General features: G+C 39.6%; 1 protein-coding gene across 1 annotated transcript in view; it reads left to right on the top strand.

Moving 5' to 3' along the window:
• brwd3 (bromodomain and WD repeat domain containing 3) overlaps positions 1 to 19,805 on the top strand; it is a 30,128-nt gene extending 10,323 nt beyond the window's left edge. Inside the window, exons 17-40 of the mRNA XM_061962152.1 lie at positions 1 to 38; positions 116 to 256; positions 1,981 to 2,158; positions 2,241 to 2,334; positions 2,421 to 2,579; positions 5,249 to 5,322; positions 5,403 to 5,598; positions 5,669 to 5,779; positions 5,891 to 5,998; positions 6,306 to 6,430; positions 6,512 to 6,594; positions 6,676 to 6,787; positions 6,924 to 6,985; positions 7,947 to 8,102; positions 8,202 to 8,322; positions 8,411 to 8,536; positions 8,695 to 8,767; positions 11,554 to 11,607; positions 11,718 to 11,855; positions 11,933 to 12,085; positions 12,160 to 12,317; positions 14,834 to 14,922; positions 15,036 to 15,161; positions 18,041 to 19,805. The exon at positions 1 to 38 is cut by the window's left edge and continues 188 nt beyond it. Coding sequence (XP_061818136.1) covers positions 1 to 38; positions 116 to 256; positions 1,981 to 2,158; positions 2,241 to 2,334; positions 2,421 to 2,579; positions 5,249 to 5,322; positions 5,403 to 5,598; positions 5,669 to 5,779; positions 5,891 to 5,998; positions 6,306 to 6,430; positions 6,512 to 6,594; positions 6,676 to 6,787; positions 6,924 to 6,985; positions 7,947 to 8,102; positions 8,202 to 8,322; positions 8,411 to 8,536; positions 8,695 to 8,767; positions 11,554 to 11,607; positions 11,718 to 11,855; positions 11,933 to 12,085; positions 12,160 to 12,317; positions 14,834 to 14,922; positions 15,036 to 15,161; positions 18,041 to 18,774 — 3,409 coding nt within the window. The 3' untranslated portion in view covers positions 18,775 to 19,805. The remainder of the gene's footprint in view (positions 39 to 115; positions 257 to 1,980; positions 2,159 to 2,240; positions 2,335 to 2,420; positions 2,580 to 5,248; positions 5,323 to 5,402; positions 5,599 to 5,668; positions 5,780 to 5,890; positions 5,999 to 6,305; positions 6,431 to 6,511; positions 6,595 to 6,675; positions 6,788 to 6,923; positions 6,986 to 7,946; positions 8,103 to 8,201; positions 8,323 to 8,410; positions 8,537 to 8,694; positions 8,768 to 11,553; positions 11,608 to 11,717; positions 11,856 to 11,932; positions 12,086 to 12,159; positions 12,318 to 14,833; positions 14,923 to 15,035; positions 15,162 to 18,040) is intronic.
• Positions 19,806 to 20,014: the final 209 nt, after the last annotated feature.

The raw sequence follows: 20,014 nt of genomic DNA, 5'->3' as shown, positions 1-20,014 counted from the left end.
GGATCAGCTTATACCTCAACTAGGATACATGGCTAACAGTAAAACACGCTTTCTTGTTCATGAGAATTCCTCACACTTGCTAAAAAAATACACCTCATAGAATCTCTTCCCCAAGGTGAAGGAGAGTTGGTTGAGCAGGTTCTTGGCCAACAAACTGCAGAAAATGGAGAAAACATTTTGGATAACATCATCAGACAGTTGCAGGACGAACAGAATGAGCGTCAGAATGCAGAACGCCAGGCGGATGAAGCTGAGGGTGCGTTTTGCTCATTGGATTTGCAAGTCTGATCCCCGCCATTCGCGGCGATTATGTTCTCTGGCCATTCACAAAACGCAAGAACAATTTAGATAATAATTGATTAGCCAAAAAAATGTCTAATTTTGATATATGTCATGCTCATATCCCTAAACCTTCCCTGCTAGCTGACGTTCAATTTCGGATCGACATTTACTATAGGGCTTGAAAGTGCGATGTGGAAACACATTGCATTGTGGGTCTTGCTGGACTTGGAATCGCTTGAATACAAGACTCTGTGCTTAAGTTAATTTTTTTTCTTTAACCAGTTCAAAATATGGTGCGAATGTGCGGCATAATTAACTGCCTTAATCGTGGTCATGATGGCTTTAGGAAAAAAAAGGATTTGTTGAGATTTTTCTCAGAGACGGCGAATAGCCTGCACAGCAGCCGTGAGACCATTAAACATGACTTTTGATGCCATCACCTGGTACGTGTTGGTGAGTTTGAATCAAAGCATGTTTTATTCTGTTGCACAAGTTGCATTTAGTAGACTGTTAGCATTAGTTGCTAAGATAGCTGCGGGTTAAGAACAACGTACAGTATTTGGGGTGAAAAAAGCAATACCTCTATTCATAGTTCAATAACTGAGAAGACTTTAAATATTTCCACATTAATGCACAGTGTGTTTCAGACTTGAAATATAGTTTGCAACAAATATCTCCAGGAGACGCAACAAAGTGACAAGTCCTGTTGACTTACCGTACCTCTGAAAGATCGACAGTCTTTCTTTTCTTAAATTACACACCCAAACCTGGTTTGTCCGTGAGCCTTTAGCGACTTAGTATTCCGAAATGTTCAGCCTGTATAAAAACGGACTCTGTTGACAACCAACATACAGGATACGTGCAGCAGCTTGCTCAGATTTTGTCTATTGGAGGTGCTCATAAGGATCAATTCTATCAATTTTATATATTTTTAAGGTAGTGAGCCTTTGGAATAGCGTACAGTTTATTTTCATTTTAATCCAGTTTGTTGCTCTCTCTCACAATACCGCTGGTTGAGCACAGCCATTTAACAAAAACTTTGTCCAGCAACAATGGCAACCAAACCCCACAGTGCATTGCAAAATCCTACGTCCTCTTAAGCCGTTTTAAAGTAGGTGATTATTATATTAGATTTGCCTCCAGAATCCTCTCTCTTCAATTGTCACTGCCATCTTGCATTGACATATTATTAAGCTGTGATGCATGTATGTCAGTGATTCTCAAACTGTGGTTAGGGTGTATCTAGTGGTACGCGGGCTCCATCTGCTGGTACGCCAAAATAATCACTTGATTAAAGTACAGCATTTTATTTTCCTATATATTCAAACACAGTGTTACTGTTGAAGCTGTGTGTAATGTTATAGTGACCAAAATAATTGATATATACTTATTAAATATAACCTCGGCCTTGTTTTTAACGAATACTAAGGCCTACTATGCTACTGTATTTTAATGTTGGTCATTATGGTGGTAGTTTTTTCTGAGATAGTACTTGGTGGAAAAAATTTGAGAACCACACCGCTGTATGGTGTAAAAACATTTTTTTTTTTATTGAGGGCCACATTGCAATTTTGGCTGCCCTCAGAGGGCTGTTTAGTGAATAGATATGACCAGAAACGTACTATACTATTTACCTCATTTTGCTTATCAATATATAAATTAAATTTATAACAAGCTTTCTCATTGTTGTTTTTACAGGTGATGCAGTGGACGTGGTTGCATCCTCTCCAACTGTGGGTCCTCGCAGGAGTGGGCAGGTAGACGGCGTGTGGCAGATGCAGCATAATTCCCTGCGGAGTCAAGTGGCCACTGAGCGAGACCTGCTGGCATGGAGCCATAGAGTAGTTGTCAATGAGGTGCCGCAAGGAATATTAAAGTAAGACCGCAGCAGGTTCGGCTGTATGAACACCGTTCTTCTCGAGGTATGATTTATGGATGGTACCCTCTCCTTTTTGTAGAGCCATGGAGGAAAGCAGACAAGCCAAGAGTGACATGGAATGTTCGTTGTACTACTCAGAGAGGAGAAAAAAACCCATAACTTGTCCACCTAAGGTTTGCATTCCGACCCAGCCACTTATTTTTACCATACCACTTTTTGTCTCACTGTGGTTTTTGTTTTTTCTTTCTGCACTTTGTAGACAAAACCATTAACACGCCTGCGCACCCTGCGGTCGACAAAGAAAAAGCCGAAGCACCACACATATCAGACACGCTCTGCTCAAGTCCAGCCTCAACGGAATAGGAGTGGCCATGAACGTACTTCTGACAACCACGTAGACTCCGACAGTGAGAGAGACGTAGGTTCCAAATAATGATTTAATTTTTGTACCATTTAAAAATGCAGTAATCTAAGAATTAAACTTTTCTTAAATTGTAGGCAACATAAAATGTAATGACATAAAAATACTTAAATACAACTCTTATAAAGATTAAGATTGTTTATTTATATACAGTAAGTAAGGAAATGATACATTTTCTTTTCTTTTATCCAAAGAGTTGAACATTAGGCCTTATACGACATATAGACAGTGCTGTGCCGTCAGGGCCAGCTAGGCCTTCTCTGCTGGCCTAACATTACCAGAAATCATGATCATAATTAAAGATGAAAATTATTTTTTAATTTACTTTCTCTAAATATCTAAAAGTATTCACATTATCTTCATGTCATATTCTGTTTGTTCCAGTGCTGTTGTTTTTAAGTTACAGTTTGTATCCAATCAGAATTCAGCTAGCTTATTTTGCCATGCTGTACCAAATCTGCTCGAGGCCTTCAGAATCAACAATGCGGGCGTCTGTGCACTGTAAGTGAACGGGGACATACAGTGACAGACAGTTGTGATAGCCAATCAGATCACGAGTTGGTGTCAGTAAGGCCTTCTAGATGGCCTCACGTTGAATTAGGGCTGGGCGATATGGCCTTTTTTTAATATCTCGATATTTTTAGGCCATATCGCGATACACAATATATATCTCGATATTTTGCCTTAGCCTTGAATGAACACTTGATACATATAATCACCAGTATGAAGATTCTATGTGTCTACATTAAAACATTCTTATTCATACTGCATTAATATATGCTCATTTTAAACTTTCATGCAGAGAGGGAAATCACAACTAAGTCAATTTACCAAAACTGTATTTATTAAACAGTTATTAAGTAGTGACACAAACATTCATGTCATTTCCAAAACAGAAAGTGCAAGATTGTCAGAGACATTTTAAAACAAGTTATTAGTGCACTTTTGTGCATGGTGTCACTAAGATGACTTATCAAAACAACACTAAATTAAAGTGCTCTTTTTGTACAGAACACCACTACAATAGTTTAAAACATGATGTCACACAAGTTATTTCAATACGTGTCACATAAAAATGAGCTGCATATCAAATAGTATATGTCCTACGGTGTTGATGTGGAAATAGTTGCTTCGGCATTTACAAACCCCGTTTCCATATGAGTTGGGAAATTGTGTTAGATGTAAATATAAACGGAATACAATGATTTGCAAATCTTTTTCAACCCATATTCAATTGAATACACTACAAAGACAAGATATTTGATGTTCAAACTCATAAACTTTATTTTTTTTGCAAATAATAATTAACTGAGAATTTCATGGCTGCAACACGTGCCAAAGTAGTTGGGAAAGGGCATGTTCACCACTGTGTTACATCACCTTTTCTTTTAACAACACTCAATAAACGATTGGGAACTGAGGAAACTAATTGTTGGAGCTTTGAAAGTGGAATTCTTTCCCATTCTTGTTTTATGTAGAGCTTCAGTCGTTCAACAGTCCGGGGTCTCCGCTGTTGTATTTTACGCTTCATAATGCGCCACACATTTTCGATGGGAGACAGGTCTGGACTGCAGGTGGGCCAGGAAAGTACCCGCACTCTTTTTTACGAAGCCATGCTATTGTAACACGTGCTGAATGTGGCTTTGCAATGTCTTGCTGAAATAAGCAGGGGCGTCCATGAAAAAGACGGCGCTTAGATGGCAGCATATGTTGTTCCAAAACCTGCATGTACCTTTCAGCATTAATGGTGCCTTCACAGATGTGTAAGTTACCCATGCCTTGGGCACTAATGCACCCCCATACCATCACAGATGCTGGCTTTTGAACTTTGCGTCGATAACAGTCTGGATGGTTTGCTTCCCCTTTGGTCCGGATGACACGATGTCGAATATTTCCAAAAACAATTTGAAATGTGGACTCGTCAGACCACAGAACACTTTTCCACTTTGCATGAGTCCATCTTAGATGATCTCAGGCCCAGAGAAGCCGGATGCGTTTCTGGATGTTGTTGATAAATGGCTTTCGCTTTGCATAGTAGAGCTTTAACTTGCACTTACAAATGTAGCGACGAACTGTATTTAGTGACAGTGGTTTTCTGAAGTGTTCCTGAGCCCATGTGGTGATATCCTTTAGAGATTGATGTCGGTTTTTGATACAGTGCCGTCTGAGGGATCGAAGGTCACGGTCATTCAATGTTGGTTTCTGGCCATGCCGCTTACGTGGAGTGATTTCTCCAGATTCTCTGAACCTTTTGATGATATTATGGACCGTAGATGTTGAAATCCCTAAATGTCTTGCAATTGCACTTTGAGAAACGTTGTTCTTAAACTGTTTGACTTTTTGCTCACGCAGTTGTGGACAAAGGGGTGTTCCTCGCCCCATCCTTTCTTGTGAAAGACTGAGCATTTTTTGGGAAACTGTTTTTATACCCAATCATGGCACCCTCCTCTTCCCAATTAGCCTGCACACCTGTGGGATGTTCCAAATAAGTGTTTGATGAGCATTCCTCAACTTTATCAGTATTTATTGCCACCTTTCCCAACTTCTTTGTCACGTGTTGCTGGCATCAAATTCTAAAGTTAATGAAAATGGATGGATGACTACGAGGCAGTCTACTGTAATCCTTTCATCCGTCATATATGTATAATTTCTGTCTGTGTTATCAGGCAGTAGAGCAAGCAGATGCCAGTGATGCGTCCTCTGAGAGTGAAGCTCAGTGGCAGAGTGAAAGTAGCTCCAGGTGAGGGTCGTCTTTTTCTGGAGTGCTGCTAATACAGTTCTTGTTTGAGACATGACAAATGGCTGTCTCTCCATTCGTAGTGACTCCTCCAGCGAGTATTCAGATTGGACCGCCGATGCAGGGATCAACCTGCAGCCCCCGAAGCGATCAAGCAGGAGGCTTGTCCAGCCCTCAAGTTACAGCAGTTCTGAGGAGGAGGAAGGTGATGACCAGGAAAAGGAGACAAGAAAGAAGGAAAGTGTGGAGAAGAAGAAAAAGCCCAAGGAGACCAAACAAGTTAGTTGGAGAATTCTTCGCCTCGATGTAAACAAATTTGTATATAAATAAACACTGCTTTTATTCTCAGAAACCCACAACCTCTCTGGGTGGACTTGATGCCGAGGCGTGGCTTCCACCTTTATGGGTAATGGAGACCATCCCACACCGCTCTCCGTTTGTACCGCAAATGGGAGATGAGGTAGAAAATGAACACAGTGACCTTAAAGATACCAATGAATATTGTGACATAATCCTCAGTTTGCTTTGGGTGTTATTAGTGTTAATGGTGTGAGCTCTTGTCTTTCTTCAGCTTATCTACTTCAAGCAGGGCCATCAGGCCTACGTTCGAGCGGTCCGTAGGGCCAAAGCTTACAGTATCAACCCTCAGAAGCAACCATGGAATAAACTCAACCTCAGGGTGAGACTCTTCATTTTATAAGCCAATATGGTGTATTTTTACTTTTTAGGAGGTGCCAACTATTCATTCTGCACTCTTGTAAGTTATCGCAGATTGTTAAAGCATGTAAAGACATCATTTAGAATTAAAACTCAACTTATTTGCGTACATCAAAATGATGTGAGAGGTGTTGAATTAACCCACATATACAGTATATTCCCTTATATCTTGTGTCTCTATGCTCATGCAAAATGAGATATAAATTAAACTGTAATTATATTTAATCAAGATGAATCTAAATTAATCCACTTTCTCCTGATTATTGCAGGACCAGGAATCGGTGAAGGTGGTCGGACTTAAATATGAAGTGGGACCTCCCACTCTCTGCTGTCTAAAACTGGCATTTTTGGACCCAGTCTCAGGGAAAATGACGAATGACTCTTTCTCCTTAAAGTGAGCGTAAATATACAGTCAGACATAAATCACAGTAACTCAAATCTATTTGCTCACTCACCACTTCCGTCTCCAATAAAGGTATCATGACATGCCTGATGTCATAGATTTCATGGTATTGCAGCAGTTCTACAATGAGGCTAAAGAGCACAACTGGCAACCAGGTAAGAAAGTCTGCAGTTTTTCAGCTAGTTAATGTACTTTGAGAGGGTGCTATCCTTTTTTCCTCTTTTTTTTGTATACAGGTATGCGATTCCGCAGCATCATTGATGACGCCTGGTGGTTTGGTTCGGTGGAAGACCAAGAACCTTTACAGCTGGATTATCCAGACAGCCTTTTTCAGTGCTTTGCAGTCAAGTAATTACAGATTACTTGGTTTTCCGGAATCTCAACTGTTATAAATTGATGCTAATATTGTTGTTAGCTAATCAAGTCTCAATACAATTCTATTAAATCTGTTGTCTTTGTCGTGGAATTGTCTTTGTCTTATCAGGTGGGATAATGGTGAGCAGGAGAAAATGAGTCCTTGGGACATGGAACCTATTCCTGAGGAAGGTCAGTGGTAATAAAGCAGTTGGACAAACAGTGCCAGACGAAAGTAAAAAAAACTATTTAAGTCAGTATGCGAGTGTGTCCAAGTATTTTTATTATATTGCTTCCAAATAAATACCTCTCAATTACGCCACACCGTTGTTTCTTGGTTTTTGGACGACTCAATTTAATCTTGGAGGAAAATGTTCACCAAAACATTTGCCCCAGTTCTCATACACCATATCGGTATTGTACAACAAACTAGTCTGTTTGCCCATGTATCATTCAGCAGAATGAAACAGTGCCTAAACAAAGAATCCCATGAGTTGGTGACTCAGTCTCTGTGCTTTTAGTATTGAGTGTGGCTGCAAAATAGGCCAACGTGGGGCCAAATAAATGACCAATTCTTTGACAAAAAAGATGGGAAACACTATTGAATTTTCAATAAAGGTAAATAATATTATGTTAAACGGCTTCCTCCCCCCTCCAAAGACATGCACCTGGGGATAGGTTGATTGGCAACACTAAATTGGCCCTAGTGTGTGAATGTGAGTGTGAATGTTGTCTGTCTATCTGTGTTGGCCCTGCGATGAGGTGGCGACTTGTCCAGGGTGTACACCGCCTTCCGCCCGATTGTAGCTGAGATAGGCTCCAGCGCCCCCCGCGACCCCAAAGGGAATAAGCGGTAGAAAATGGATGGATTGATGGATGTTCATTCAATCATTTCATTCGTCATAGAGGACGCACCAGAGACGGGAATACAAAAGAGGCATATAAGAAAGAATGATCAGCTACATAGCGTGCACAGATTTGCCAGTCCTGATAAAATCAACATAAGTAAAAATGGAAAAAAATATAGAGCAGATGTCTTGTACAAAATGTTTTAGTTATGTCAGTGTTATCTATTCTTTGTATACAGTATAGGCAAACACATTCACACCACATCATTCAGCTACTGTCTTTGACATTTCCTTAATGCTTCCAGCTGCATTACCTGACCAGGTGGGTGATGGTGTGGAGGTGGCAGAGGAGGAGCTCAAAGCTCTGCTCTACGAGCCTCAAGAAGGAGAGTGGGGAGCTCACATACGCGATGAAGAATGTGAGAGAATCATCCATGGCATCGATCAGCTGCTTACACTGGGTGAGTCCCATAAGGAGTTTAAAGGATAGAATAGAATAGATTATGTATTATATGCAGGAAACTTACTTACATGTTTGATTTGTTTTGTTTGTTCCACAGATGTAGCAAAGGCATTTGCTTTACCTGTAAATCTACAACAGTATCCTCTGTACTGCACTGTGGTGGCTTACCCCACTGACATTAGCACAATCCACAAACGCCTGGAGAACCGTTTCTACAGGTAGAGCGTTTACCGCAAGTTCAGCAGAAATCTTAGACACACTCTGAATCCACCAATACAGACAGGCTGTTACTCTTCTCTGTTCAAGACGCATCTCCGCTCTGATGTGGGAAGTGCGCTACATTGAACACAACGCCCGCACATTCAACGAACCCCAGAGCCCAATTGTAGCAGCAGCCAAAGTGGTGACCGATGTTCTCCTCCACTACATCGGGTAACAAGTTTACATATCTTCTTTAGCCCATCAGCAACTCTGAATCTCCAGTTTTGGCTGCTGTACTGAAGTGTTTGTGTGTTTTAATGAAGGTTCTAGCTTGGACTGCTTAACGAATACGACATTGTGGTAACGGTAACACTCTTCTTTGGTTCCAGAGACCAGAGCTGCACAGACATCTTGAATCTTTATCATAAACTCAAGTGTGAGGTCAGCAGTGGAGAAGATGAGGTGAGACATTTGGACTGGGATAAGGATGGGTACCAAAACTTGGTTCCATAATGGCACCGGTACCGACATACAAACCCTGTTTCCATATAAGTTGGGAAATTGTGTTAGATGTAAATATAAACGGAATACAATGATTTGAAAATCATTTTCAACCCATATTCAGTTGAATATGCTACAAAGACAACATATTTGATGTTCAAACTGATAAACATTTTTTTTTTGCAAATAATAATTAACTTTAGAATTTGATGACAGCAACACGTGACAAAGAAGTTGGGAAAGGTGGCAATAAATACTGATAAAGTTGAGGAATGCTCATCAAGCACTTATTTGGAACATCCCACAGGTGAACAGGCAAATTGGGAACCGGTTGGTGCCATGATTGGGTATAAAAGTAGATTCCATGAAATGCTCAGTCATTCACAAAAAAGGATGGGGCAAGGGTCACCACTTTCTCAACAAATGCGTGAGCAAATTGTTGAACAGTTTAAGAAAAACCTTTGTCAACCAGCTATTGCAAGGAATTTAGGGATTTCACCATCTACGGTCCGTAATATCTTTAAAGGGTTCAGAGAATCTGGAGAAATCACTGCACGTAAGCAGCTAAGCCCGTGACCTTCGATCCCTCAGGCTGTACTGCATCAACAAGCGACATCAGTGTGTAAAGGATATCACCACATGGGCTCAGGAACACTTCAGAAACCCACTGTCAGTAACTACAGTTGGTCGCTACATCTGTAAGTGCAAGTTAAAACTCTCCTATGCAAGGCGAAAACCATTTATCAACAACACCCAGAAACGCCGTCGGCTTCGCTGGGCCTGAGCTCATCTAAGATGGACTGATACAAAGTGGAAAAGTGTTCTGTGGTCTGACGAGTCCACATTTCAAATTGTTTTTGGAAACTTTGGACGTCGTGTCCTCCGGACCAAAGAGGAAAAGAACCATCCGGATTGTTATAGGCGCAAAGTTGAAAAGCCAGCATCTGTGATGGTATGGGGGTGTATTAGTGCCCAAGGCATGGGTAACTTACACATCTGTGAAGGCGCCATTAATGCTGAAAGGTACATACAGGTTTTCGAGCAACATATGTTGCCATCCAAGCAACGTTACCATGGACGCCCCTGCTTATTTCAGCAAGATAATGCCAAGCCACGTGTTACATCAACGTGGCTTCATAGTAAAAGAGTGCGGGTACTAGACTGGCCTGCCTGTAGTCCAGACCTGTCTCCCATTGAAAATGTGTGGCGCATTAAGAAGCCTAAAATACCATGATGAAAACTGTTGAACAACTTAAGCTGTACATCAAGCAAGAATGGGAAATAATTCCACCTGAGAAGCTTAAAAAATGTGTCTCCTCAGTTCCCAAACGTTTACTGAGTGTTGTTAAAAGGAAAGGCCATGGAACACAGTGATGAACATGCCCTTTCCCAACTACTTTGGCATGTGTTGCAGCCATGAAATTGTAAGTTAATTATTATTTGCAAAAAAAAAAAAAAAGTCTATGAGTTTGAACATCAAATATCTTGTCTTTGTAGTGCATTCAATTGAATATGGGTTGAAAAGGATTTGTATTCTGTTTATATTTACATCTAACACAATTTCCCAACTCATATGGAAACGGGGTTTGTAATCGGTTGTACCCACACCAAGAAAAAAAGTAGCTATCGTTGCCTCATTTCAGTGCTAAATGGACGTAGACTCGGCCACCTGATATTGTGTAAATATCGTCTCGTAAGAAATGACAGAGGCACATAAAGTCGGACGCTCTTTTTTTTAGTGCCGACCTGAACACGACAACAGCTGTTTTCACTTTCATTTCGCTGCTTCCACTATATGCATCAGTCATGGTCACGGCCAGCAAGGGGCATTCATTCACCTACTGCTCTAATTATGACACTTAGTTGTGGATGTTTTTTTTTTTCACATTATTGAATTAATACCTAGTTATAATTTTACAGTGAAGCTTCAATTTACAAAATTAATTGGTTGTAAATAAAAAATATTTGTATATTGAAGAAAAGTTCCCCATAACAATGTAAACATGAATAATGGGTTCCAACCTCAACTAAAGTCCATATTTTACCATCCCACGCGGTGTATTTAGCCCTGTGATGCACTTAGTTTGAGATCATAAAACTCTAACTGGCTACACTGAGTAGGAAGAAATGTTATTATTTCACTTTACCTTGTCGGTTAATTTTCTTGGCGTGCAGCGGAATGCAGGGTGACAAGGGAGGTAGGTAAAATTAATGTTTCAAAACCACACATTGCTTGTCCATTGCTTTTTTTGGACTCCTATTAAGCTAGCAAAACTAAAACAATGCTTTTAAAAGGCTAAAAAAAACAATTAATAAGCACACAAAGTAGCACTGCGCACAGTAGGTAACACCTTCAACTCTAAGCTGACAAACGATAAGCACCGGAGATTGATATGTCCGCCCATATTGAACATGTTGCTGGGCACAAAATGGCCGCACTGCAAGACATGAAACGGTTTGTATGCAGAAACGAGGTTTGTACATCAAAGCATATTTTTGTTCGGGCTGTGGTTTGTAAATAGAGAAGTTTTTACAATAAGGTTCAATCGAGGTTTCACTGTATTTATATGATTGAATTATTCAAATTAGTACTTGCATGTTGCACAATTCCATATAAATGTGTCTATTTTAATTTTTTGTTTGAAAAGTACTGATTTGCCACAGTTATCAGTTTAAATGTAAACAATACCCATCATTAGACGAGAGTAAAAAACATTTGTATAATGCTTTTATATGTTCCTCCGCAGGAGGTAGAGTTGGATGTGGATTCTGACACTCCAGGTACATCCACAGGACATCGGGTGAGACAAAACGATTCATCTTTATCCTCAAGTCGCCAGGAAACTTAAAAAAAACATTAGTATTTAGGGAATTATTTCCAGTGACAAAGATGTCCTTTCCTCGATTTCAGGAAAGCAACCCTAAAAAGCGTGGCGTGGTTTTAGATGCGAGACTGTGGCAGGGTCAATGTCGAAAGCTGCTGCGTAAGATGATCTCCTCCCCTGATTCTCAGCCGTTTAGACAGCCGGTGGATCTCTTGGAGTATTTGGTAAAACAATCAGCAGGAACATCTTGTAGTTTCACACAATGATAACAAATTCAACTTAAATGATCTCCTTTATTCAGGACTATCGAGACATCATTGACACACCCATGGATCTGGGTACTGTGTCTGAGACCCTAGTCGCTGGGAATTATGAGAACCCGATTGAGTTTGCCAAAGATGTCCGCCTTATTTTTAGCAACTCCAAAGCTTATACACCTAACAAGAAATCCCAGGTAAAGACGGAAAACTTGTTTTTAAGATGTCTGAATGAAGTATTTTCTGAATGTTTTGTTGTCTTTCTGTTTAGATCTACACCATGACTCTCAGCTTGTCTGCCTTCTTTGAAAAGAACATAATCTCCATCATTTCTGACTACAAGTCTGCCATTCAAAACGAACGACGAACTCGTCAAAGAGAGAGTTACAGGAATAGTTTGCACAATGGACGCAGCTCGTCAACTATGAGGTATAAACTCAGACCCCACAATACTTTGCTCTTTACTCCACTGCTGCTGACATTGTGCAACATATTATAAACAACACAACAATACGCAAATGTTTGCTCAGCACCAAATTGTAAAACGAATCAAACTACACTGCAAAAACAGTTTGCTTATCATTACTGTACGTGTTAAATCTGAGATATACAAGGTGAAATAAACAAATGAGACAAATTAAATAAAATAATCATATTGTTTCAGTCATGTTGAAAAGCAAAATATTTATTTATCAAAATTCCATAAACATGGTCAAATATATAAATTAAAGTTAAGTCAATAATTCTGTAATTATAGTATAACTAAAATCGATTTTTACAAAGCATCACAAATGTTTATTTTGCACAAAAATGCTTTTTTATTGCGTGTGAATGTAATTTTTCACCCTGAACCCAGAAATGTTTACACCTTGTTAAAATTGTAGATCATTTGCGTGAGAATTGGCTATTTTATTGTACGGTACTATGAAAATATATTTAAATCATTGGGACATATTGTATTACCTAAATTAAGCCAAGTAATCCTTTATAGTGGTACATCAACTTACAAGCTTTATTGGTTCTGCGACAGTGCTGAAATAAACACTCCCATTAAAAATGAATTGAAATCAATTTAGTTGGTGCATTGCCCCTCAAGCAGCACAGTTCAGACATGTAAAATGCATTTTAGGAAGAAAAACTTACTTTAGGAAACAAATATGTATAAAAACAATATAATGTACTAACAACTATGGTAGTTTTATGAAATAATGTGATAACAATGTACAGTATTTACCTGAGAGAATGGATTTCTACTGTATCTCCTTACCGCTGCTTCTCCATCAAACACAGCTACAGCAGCTTTTGCATATTTTCACAAATAATTGTCCACCTATAAGATATTATTAGATATTAGACTCATTCTACCTCAGCATGGTGCATACAAGCAGCAAAATGCCCCAACTGCCTCACCAAGTTGACAACACGCGCAATCCGGTTTTTAATAAATTCCTAAATTCAACCAATATCATTCACTTCTTCTGTTCAGTACTGTCTTTCACACTCCCTTTCTTCCTTTCCGTGGTTGGAAAACAAAGTGATGTCTGTCACGAGCTATAAGCTAATGTTTTGGGCGGATTTTACGGGGTTCAGTTAGGCATTTACTAGGCCAACTGATGGTGGGGATTCTCATAACTAAAGTTTTTGCTTGCAACTCAAAGCATAACAATTAGCCAAAAGGCAGCTCTTATCTAGAAGCACTTTCAAATTTGGGGCACTCTTAAAGTACCACTGTAATTAAAATAAGAATATAATCTCCTACAACCACAACAACAACATTTGACATGCCAAAAACGCATGAAACAAAATGATGTTTTGGCATGTCAAATTTGATTGTTGTTTCACTTACTGTATTGGCCTAAATATAAGACAAGGTGTGTTTCATGGAGATTTTTTAAGTCAAAATCAAAGACACATTCTGAATATCGGTAAATTAGATATCTGCTAGATTACAATGAATAAAGAACATCATATTATTTAGCCATTTACAGTTGTCTGATGACTGCTGCATTGACTTGTGACTGTACTTGAATGTGTGTGAGCAATAGGAAGAAAAGCTCTGACTTGTGTTGGGAGAAGTCATCTGGCTCCACCTGTTGGTTTGCATGTATACATCTCTTGGCCCTCAAATATAAAACAACTATTTTTTTTAAATTCAAAATACTATTTTATAGCCAGATCAACATGGACATAGCATGGTTTATAAGGTATTATATATGCCGGACTATAAGCCGCTACTTTTATCCCAATTTTTGAACTCTGCGGCTAATTCAAAGATGTGGCTAATTTATGGATTTTTCTTTTACTAATGGCTGAATTATGGAAAGGATTAAACAAATAAATCAAACAATGTACTAAAAGGATCCACCTTTAAGAAACTGTTCAAACTCAAAATGTTCACAAATTACAAGAAAGAAGAATCTTGACAAACATCTTGAACCTTATCAAAAAAGGAGAAAATCTTATTCATTTAATGACGAATGAATAAAGACATCAATGACTTTTCTGTTTTGTTTTATCAGCTATTTTACTGCCGTGTTACAGGCACCATATGGAAACAATTATGGTATGTAAATAAACATTTACAAAATATTTCTATGGAAGTATCTCATATCACGACACATAAATGTGCACTTTATACTCCGATGCGGCTAATATATAAAAACAATTTTTTTACTTTACCGGTGCAGTTTATAGTTAGTCAAATCTGTAAAAAATCTTTTATCTTTCAGAGTTGGTACATGTTAGGATAAGAAACTGGTCTAACTTTGAACGTTCCTGTTCCTGTTTTTGACATAAATTATAGTTTTGCAGTGTGAGCAGTACTCAGTACTGCATTTCACTGCAAAACATGACGTTTCCAAAATTCTGGCTGTGTTTGTTTGGGGCCATTGAATCTTCAGCTGATATATATAAATGTCATCTCCCCTCTGTTTTCAAATGTTCAGCTCCAAAAAGAAGCACAAGTCAGACACTGTGTTGCAGCCCAAAAAATCCCAGACATCAGTGAAGAATCGTGCTCGGAAACCTCATCAGGGTATGAAGTCATTTATTTGTGTTATATTTAAAACAAACGGCCTCTTTGAATCACTGTCTGTCCAATATAAAACAATTTGTGTGGCTTGGGATAACATTGTCTTGTTGCTTTAGCCCAGGAAAGCAGCAATGTAGCAACAGAAGACGACGACGACGACAACCAGCCTTCTTCTCCCAGTTCAGAGACAAGTAATGAGAACAGAAACCAGCAAAATCGCAAAAAGCTCTCCAAAAAATCAGGTACAAGAAGCTTCACCTTGATTCAGCCCTACAAACCTTTTACCCGTTCATAATAAAAGACATACCGTACTATGATATCATAATAGCATAATAATGAGGGGGGGGAATTATTTATATATATGTGTACCGGTATATATATATATATCCATCCATTTTCTACCGCTTATTCCCTTCGGGGTCGCGGGGGGCGCTGGAGCCTATCTCAGCTACAATCGGGCGGAAGGCGGGGTACACCCTGGACAAGTCGCCACCTCATCGCAGGGCCAACACAGATAGACAGACAACATTCACACTCACATTCACACACTAGGGCCAATTTAGTGTTGCCAATCAACCTATCCCCAGGTGCATGTCTTTGGAGGTGGGAGGAAGCCGGAGTACCCGGAGGGAACCCACGCAGTCACGGGGAGGACATGCAAACTCCACACAGAAAGATCCCGAGCCCGGGATTAAACCCAAGACTACTCAGGACCTTCGTATTGTGAGGCAGATGCACTAACCCATCTTCCACCGCGCTGCCCCATATATACATATATATATATATATATACATATATATGTGTGTGTATATATATATATATATATATATATATATATATATATATATATATATATATAATCTCCCCATACTGGTACTACAGACATGGCAATTTATCTATATCGGCAAAGTTATCAAGTTTATTTTCATTTATCATTCGATTAATTGATTTATTTATTGGCTCAGGCCTACCGTGGACCAAAAGCCGAGGTACCGTACTGTGGGTTCCCTGTATCGTAGCACCCCTAATGTCCACCAACTCATTAAGTTCCGGTTTACTGTGTTCTTCTTATTGTTAAGTGCCCGTTTGAGTCGACATCGATATACACTGTGGACATAACATTTTAAACACTAAGGGGTCATTTGTATGAAGAATGGGTCTATTTACGGTGTCATGTTGTAGTACAACGCATCCTCATGTTATAAAAAATTTCTGTTCGATGTGTTGTGAGACGAATTTTAGTGCAAGTCGGAAGTCGTACCTAATGTAACACTTAATCCACTCACACTGTACAGATGGACATAAAATACAGTATTAAAAACACTAAATACAGCAATTAAATGAAACTAATATAAAAGAGACAACAATTCCCTCCAATGAGTACTGCATTTGGTACTGACCAAAATGTTGTCGATACTACCAGGTATGAATTAATGTAAAATCAAACATTACCATATTTCAGTACCTTATGTTGCCTGTGACATCGCGTCCAGTTGCATACTCGTTACCGGTTCGAACACTTAGCAGCGAAACTAGCACTCAAGCAGCACAAGTATATCTGACAGAAAACGCTCAAACGTAAAGTAAGGCTCCACCTTTCCAAAATGTGCTAGCTTGATGCTAATTTACATTGGCTCCGCTATATAAATGCTACTGGTTAGCATTTGCAATTTTATGTGGCGATTTCAAGACTTTTAAATTTGGTAATGAAAAAACTACAACGAAGGTGCATGTTACAATCAAACAGCTGGTGTATAATAAGTACAATATCTACAGTATAAACACTTTGTAGTGCACAACAAAAGACTAGACTGGCACAGTCAGATTAATAGCAAAGACTGCTTCATTGATGGGCAACCCACCGTAGTCGCTACACTACTGCCATCTAATGTCTTGGAATTGCAACTGCATGCAAAGTCTACTATATAATACTTGCAAATGAGACACAGAAATGTAATAACTAGAGATGTTAAATAAATGCTTTAAAATGTAATACCGGAAATTATCGGTATCGTTTTTTTTATTGTCGGTATCGTTTTTTTTATATTTTTTTATTTTTTATTTTATTAAATCAACATAAAAAACACAAGATACACTTACAATTAGTGCACCAACCCAAAAAAACTCTCTCCCCCATTTACACTCATTCACACAAAAGGGTTGTTTCTTTCTGTTATTAATATTCTGTTTCCTACATTATATACCAATATATATCAATACAGTCTGCAAGGGATACAGTCCGTAAACACACATAATTGTGCGTGCTGCTGGTCCACTAATAGTACTAACCTATGACAGTTAATTTGACTCATTTTCATTAATTACTAGTTTCTATGTAACTGTTTTTATATTGTTTTACTTTCTTTTTTAGTCAAGAAATTGTTTTCAATTTATTTATCTTATTTTATTTTATTAATTTCTAAAAGAAGGACCTTATCTTCACCATACCTGGTTGTCCAAATTAGGCATAATAATGTGTTGATTCCACGACTGTATATATCAATATCGGTTGATATCGGTATCTGTTGATATCAGTATCGGTAATTAAAGAGTTGGACAATATCGGATATCGGCAAAAAGCCATTATCGGACATCCCTAGTAATAACAAAACAATATATGACAACTGGACAGCACAGTTATCGTAATCAGCTTATTTTCAAATGTTACATCAGAAAATGAGAATTTATTATTAAATAATTAGCATTTATTAACACATGAACACACACATAGGTACCGAAAATTAGTACCGTTATCGATTCCCAGGTACCCAAGATTCAAATGTGAAAGTTAAGATAAGTTAAAGTACCGATGATTGTCTCACACACACACACTAGGTGTGGTGAAATTTGTCCTCTGCATTTGACCCATCCCCTTGTTCACCCCCTGGGAGGTGAGGGGAGCAGTGGGCAGCAGTGGTGCCGCGCCCGGGAATCATTTTACCATCCCTATCCTTACCATCTTTTACCATGCTTAAAGGCATCCTCTTTATCTTTAATGATGGTCGCGACGTTTGGGCGTTTGAGTATACAAATGCATTGGTGTGCGTTTCTCCTCTCTTGAAGGGTTTGATGTTCATGTTCATTAGCGTTCAATGTTGCTAACTGTCAACAACTGTTACAGGTTTCAAGCTCAAGCTGCCGCAGATGATCGTTTCCGAGCAGCGCCACCATCCAGACCCGCCTCAATCTGATGATGACAGGGAGGAGTCCCGGTCCAACAGCTCATCGTCGAGGTCATCCTCCGTGTCCTCATCTTCGTCGTCGTCCTCATCATCGACTGACAGCGAGAGCAGCTCGGACGGCGAGGGGGACAAATACGTGGAAGGCGGCGATCACGACTACAGCAAAGCGCCATGCCTGTCGCTGCGTATCTCCCTGAAGGGCAGGCTGACCACCTCAGGGAAGAGGAAACATAAAGAAGAAGAAGACATCTTGAAGGGTGCTAAGAAAGCACGAGTGCAGCAGCCCGTAGAGGAGGACAATGAAGAAGAGGAAGAAGAAGAAGAAGAAGAAGAGGAGGAGGATGAAGAAGAGGAGCAGCTACCACCGGGAAATGTAAAACCAGATCAGCAAGAGGAAGATGAAGAAGAGGAGGAGCTGGAAGAGGAGGAGGAACCAGCGGAGGAAGAAGAGGAGGAGGACAGCGCAGCAGTTTCATCAAAAGGCCCAGGAAGTTCTCGCCAGGTGAACACTCGCAACCGAGGCCGCAGGACAGTCGTGTACCAGGACGAGTCTGATGACGATGGTCGGGGGTCCAAGGAAGACCGCATTAACCTGGGCAGGTCTCGCTCAGGACGAGTACGCCGCATGACGGAGAAAGCTCGTGTCAGCCACCTAATGGGCTGGGGCCACTGAACCTAAACAAAAACTAAACTACAAAACGCTCAACCACACTGCAGGGATTCTTTTGTTGTTTTTTGTGTACAGGTGTGTATAGAATAAATCTTATATTATATATAAATATGATCAAGGAATTTTTAAACTTGAGACTGTTAGACGGTGCTAACATGTAGCCAAGGTGCTTTTTTGCCTGCCTGGCTGCCAGCTGCTGGTCATCATGGACCTCCTCCCCCACCTCGGCCTTACTGGTACTCTTCTTCCTCTGCTCTTCATCCTTCACTGGCCACCAAAGAACCACGGTGCTCATTTTCCTGTCTCTTCCCAAACATCCCATCTGAAGACCTTTTTTCGTCACTTCCTGCTCTTGCCTTCTCCACCTGTCATTCACAAACTATCACGGCGAAGAAGAACTTGTAAATATTATGTCTTCCCCTTGTTCCACTTTAATGGCATTAATTTAGTTGTTTTTTTTCTTAGAATGTCTGCATCCTGTTTGTATTTGTACACCTCCACAATGGAGGTCTTCATGAAGGCTTCCTCTCAAAGGGACTCATGTATCAGCACAGAGGTATTTATTTTTCCATCCTATCCGACTCGGGTCGCTGTTTCATGTATCGACCGTGAAATATTTTGCACATTTTATCTTCTCCATGCGGCAGCTTAGTAATGAAGATAATAGAAGAAAGGTCATCATTTTTATTTAGGAATGCTCCATCTGTGCCAGCACCGCCATGTTTTTCTGAACAAACAAAACGGGATGCAACTACAAAGTAGTTTGGGTTTTCTTGCTTGATCTGTGGCTCCGAACCAAACAACTGGATTCACAAAGTGTCATGTTTACGGTGTGCCCAAATCAGCTGATTTACAACAACCATTTTTTAGATTTATTTAGTGGATGGATCTCAGTCTGACTTCCTAAGCGTTGCATTAGTCCACACATACGTGTAACTTTCTACTGTAGGTGGGAGAACTTAGCTCTGTGACTTGTCTTTTATACGTAGTGTCTAGCTTTTTTAAAAATAAAAGATACAAATTTCTTAAAATGACCTTTGTTCTTTGTTTGTGTGGGCCCATTTTGGCCTTTTGATATTATTTGTGTAACACGCTCGGGGCCATAGACTTAGACTTAGAAAATCTTTATTGTCCCCGAGGGGCAATTTGGTTTACAGCAGTAGTCATTAAAAAACAAGGTTCAACAGTAAAACGAGGTACAACAGTAAAAAATAAGGTGCAACAGTAAAAACGAAGTACAACA

Source organism: Nerophis lumbriciformis, linkage group LG09 (assembly GCF_033978685.3).
Source record: "Nerophis lumbriciformis linkage group LG09, RoL_Nlum_v2.1, whole genome shotgun sequence".
NCBI classification, from domain to species: Eukaryota; Metazoa; Chordata; class Actinopteri; order Syngnathiformes; family Syngnathidae; genus Nerophis; species Nerophis lumbriciformis.
This window is presented reverse-complemented; position numbering and strand designations above follow the sequence as displayed.